The 4,714-nt window shown below is 38.1% G+C and overlaps 2 protein-coding genes across 2 annotated transcripts in view; one reads left to right on the forward strand and one right to left on the reverse strand.

Moving 5' to 3' along the window:
* The window catches only part of LOC116221548 (myelin protein zero-like protein 1), a 6,768-nt gene extending 5,891 nt beyond the window's left edge, over positions 1-877 (forward strand). Inside the window, exons 3-4 of the mRNA XM_031572684.2 lie at positions 314-527; positions 737-877. Coding sequence (XP_031428544.1) covers positions 314-527; positions 737-870 — 348 coding nt within the window. The 3' untranslated portion in view covers positions 871-877. The remainder of the gene's footprint in view (positions 1-313; positions 528-736) is intronic.
* LOC116221577 overlaps positions 1-4,714 on the reverse strand; it is an 84,570-nt gene that overhangs the window by 74,144 nt on the left and 5,712 nt on the right. The window lies entirely within an intron of this gene.

Here is a 4,714-nt window from a genome sequence, read left to right on the forward strand (position 1 = left end):
ATACAAACATTATATGGTATGATACATATACAAAAGAAGCTTAGTGGGTAAACTGTCTGCTAATAGGGTTACTGTTACAGGGGTAAGAAGTAGGAACAGAAAAATGAAAAACAGAAAAGTCGGTGGTGGCAACAATAATATATATATTGTATATAAATACTAGCATAGGCATAACATGTATTGTTTACATTAAAATCTCTCCAGAGTAACTAAAGTGCAATTTTGCTCGGTGTGTTGGGTTGTGATTTCAAGATCAAGTAAGTAGAGGTTCCAACAATGCCTTATAACTGTTCCATTTTTTTGCTCTTTGCAGTTCTTCTATTATACCGGCGGCAATTCATACCCAGGATCTCTTGCTCAGTTTCAAAAACGAGTAGTTTGGGCAGGGGACCTGAACAGAAAAGATGCATCAATCGAAGTTGCTCAGATGCAGTTTAGTGACAATGGCACATACCAGTGTGATGTGAAAAATCCACCAGATATTACAGGATCTGCATCACAAATAAAAGTTAGGGTTGTTATGAAAGGTGAGTCCAATATAATTATTGTCTTGTTTATGTTCACAGAATATTGGGAATACCTCTCAAAGGCCTGTATAAATCCTGGTAACTGTGATGCATGTATCAATGTAGAGAATAAGTGACTGAATGCTGTCTTTCAGTACAGTTGGCATTAGTTGTAGATGTTGTGTCTTTCTCTGAGTAGTCTTCTAACACCATTGATCTTTATTTTTCAGAGTCCCTACCTCAAAGCAGCCCAGCTATTATTGCTGTTGGAGTGATAGCAGCTGTTATATGCCTCATTGTCATAGCCGTTGTCACTTATTTGATGATAAGGAGGCAGGGGCCAAGTCGTGACTATGATGGGTAAGCTATTTCATGATGGGGGCTGGGAAGTATGTTACAAATATTGCTCTGAGTTATCTGTTGCTGAAAGCCAGGTGTAGGGCAGGTTTAGCCAAAGAGTCCTTCAGCCTTCCAATAATGGCCTTGGTATTTATATGTGCTCAAACAGCTAAACACAACCATCACTTGGTTTTGACCAATAACGCTGTGAGACCCAAGTTTATTTCACACCAAATCATTTAGCAAAATGTTGCCGTCATTCATAGCACTTTCAGGGTTGCAAAAACGTGAGGTGAATGTGAAAAGGCTATAAAGCAACCTGCGTCTTGCCCAGTGAAACCCCATAGGCAAAGCCTACATGCCACCAGGCCCTGTTCGCAAAACGACGGTTTTACTGCGCAAACAACGCTTTATCCAGTATAGCAGTCGAAAATCCGTCCGCTCACTGGGCAAGACGGGCATGTCTAATGCTTTAAGGCATGAAACAACGACCAGGAGATTTCTACAGTATGAACAGTAGCTTTAAGGCATGAAACAACGATCAGGAGATTTCTACAGTATGAACAGTAGCTTTAAGGCATGAAACAACGATCAGGAGATTTCTACAGTATGACCAGTAAGGGAGGTTCATAAGAAAACAACTGCATTAAAAAAGGACACAAGTATCTTACATAGATTTCACAGATATTTGTAGGCTCTCTGGATGAATTAAGACTTTCAGAGTAGACATAACATGAAATGGAAATGATATAACTGTCATTAGACATGATCCTTTCAACTTTTAAATGAAAGTTGTATGACTCTGCACTTTTTTTGTATAAAAACACTACATTTTCTTAGGTAGCACTTTAATGATTTTGCCATGTGAAAATGTGTTGAAGATGTTCAGGAGTCACAAACTATGAGAATATAAGAAGAACAGGAAGAAAAAGATTCATTTAGCCCATGTTTAAAGTTTTGTTTTTAATATCAGTAAATAACTGTATGTTTATGTTTTCACAACCCTACCACACAACATCATTAAATACCAAACTGTGATACATACAATGCATTTTCTTTTATTTACTTTAAAAAAAACGGACTACACCGACAGCTTAGAATTGAGCTGAGGGAGTATTTCCAATGGCGGAAGGTTGGTAGGAACACCTGCATTAAAATGGTTTGTTTTTACAGCTTGCTGGCACAGCGGATTCTTTTCCTGTTATTGACTGAGCTCCGCTAAATGCTTTCTTATGGTCTGAGCAGAACATGTGTTTTTGGGTGCTGTGTACTAGTCATTAGAGCATTGATAAATAGTCACATTTTGTCTAAAAACTAAAACTGATGAAGCTGAAATCCCACTAAATTGGATGACATTAACATTTTTAACATGAAATATCCAAATTCTTTAAAATGACACTTGCCAGCACTACTGTTAGACACATAGGTACATTATTACTGTTAAGCCCAATTTAAACCAAAAGCAGAACCAGTAGCCATTAGCTACTGTTATAGCCTAGTACAAAATTACACTTTGTATTGCACGTGTATTGTATTACACTGAGTATTGCTTACAAAATGTGCACAGCACAATCTAAGAAAGTACTTTTTTTTTTACCTGGATTCACAAGTGAATTAAGAATACAGCCTACTTCTCAATTTGATTTTCCACTGAAGTCAACTGTGTCATAACAAGGAAGGCTCCTGTTTAAGGAATAGACACTAAGAGGACGGACACTCTTGCCTTCTCCTGGTTCGTTCATGTGGAGCTGACTCATAGTCATGTCTCTCTCACCCTCTTCTGCTTTTCTTGGTTCACATGACCCAACTTCAACTGAAACCTCGAAAGGTCACTTATGGTGACAGTGAAGACCACAAGTTAACATAAAATAGAAATATACCACAAAACTATTTTCCTGAGTCAGTTATCGCTACAAAGACTGTAAATATAGGACTGTTGAATTAAAGTATTTTGTTAACACTTTTGATGCAAAAGCAACAACTCAGTTGGGTTGATATCCATCACTACTCAATGCTCCGGCCATCTGGTTTGACCCTATCAGAGCTGCTCAGATCTTTACACTCGACTGTTTTCAGATATGCCAGACCTTGACAAGTCCTGCTTTTACAAGCTATACAGCATTATTTGATTCAGCTCGGAGTGGACATGTTTTGGTTCATCTGTGTATTTTTGTATTTCTATATACATAATTTTCCTATAAAAAATGTATTTACTGAGGGTAATTTGATAGCTCAGATGCATTTTGGTCTGTCTAATTTCTGGGTTTCTTTTGATGCCCATGATTGGTATTTACGAACCAAATCAGAATAATCTGTGCTTCTGTAGAAGAATGTGTGTCTATTCTTGAGAACATGTCTTATCTGCCAAGGAAACTTTCTAATGGTCTCTCAAGGGACCTTGTGCTGGTTCCATGTGAAACTAGCAACTAGACCCATTTTTACATCCAGCTTTGCGCCCTTATAGGATTCTTCTAAAAACTACATCCAGGCCCCCAAGGACACAGAAATATAAACTGTCAAATATTTAGAGGCATTTTGATGAACGTCTTTCACTAATGGTCCAAAAATACTGGGTCTGTTGTTTGGTTCCATGGTGCAGTCTCCCACATTTGACACAAACAGCTATTTTCAAGGTAAATTAAAAAATATTCTAAAAAAAGTATAACATGGTCATGGTTCTTCTTCCAATCAAAGTAGGCAGCTACTGGCCAGATTGAGAAACAATGTTAATGATGTGTGAATTCATTGCCATATTGAATAGAACAATTACAGGATACTTCTGCAAATCCCTATGGTCACAGCATACCAGACTGCCGTAGTATGAGACTCCATTAGGCTCCTGTGAGGCTAGAATACTCAAGGGGTCACAGTGTTGTTGTTTTTTAAGTCTAAGCTTACTAATAGTCCAATCTGCCATGCACAGATGTACAGTATGGTTATCTCCACTGTCTCTGGGGTTTAATAGCTTATGGTATAGTTGAACATACACCAATAAACTCTTTTGTTCCGGTGAAAACAGCATGATGTGGCTGGTGGTGGGTATATCGTGTGAGGAAAGGGGTGTACATCTCTCTGCTATGTTTGTTTCAGGATGGTTTCGACCTCTCTATTCCGCTCTAGTTATCAGTCATAAGGTTGCTGGTACCCGCTGCTATCTAAGTAATCCAAATACAGCAGAAAGGGCGTCGCTAGGCTGTAGGCGCTAGCAATAATCTGTACACTGCAAAATGATTTCCCCTCTGCCGAATCTTAAATATCCATGGGTGTTTCTCAGTACTTGTTCAGATATTTCTGAATAAACCAGCGTGGCTCTCACAGTTATTGTCGAAGATTAAAGAGATACAAGATACACTTTGCAATGGCATTTATACTTTTTTTCCACCCGAATGTAATTCATGTAAAATTAGGGTTAAGTGTACGAAACACTGTTACTGTACAGAACACCGTTAAGTTACAGGTACCTAAAAACTACAAAAATGGCCTACAGCTAGCTATGGCTAAAAGTGTGTTACCCTGCATGATGATTAGTTTTACGTAATCTACAGATTCTTATAAGTGAAAAAAAGTAGCTAGAATAATGCTAGATCACTTTGGTTACTTTGCCTTCTTGTCTCTTCAGTATTTCTGTTTAATCACTGTCATTAGCCAGTCCCTCCAGATTTGAGCAGTTTTGTGTTTTCACAAATTCAAGGATTTCCCACAATATTTCCCCCAAAAAATCAGTCGTGGAAATTCTGAATTAATTGCGACTGATTGTCTTTAACTCAATTTTAACCATAACTTTTGAGAATTTCCGCAGCAAATTCAGACAAACCCGCACAAGATCCTGGAAGTACTGATTGGCAGTACTTTGCTGTTTTAAACGTACA

This window comes from Clupea harengus, chromosome 8, assembly GCF_900700415.2.
Source record: "Clupea harengus chromosome 8, Ch_v2.0.2, whole genome shotgun sequence".
NCBI lineage: Eukaryota > Metazoa > Chordata > Actinopteri > Clupeiformes > Clupeidae > Clupea > Clupea harengus.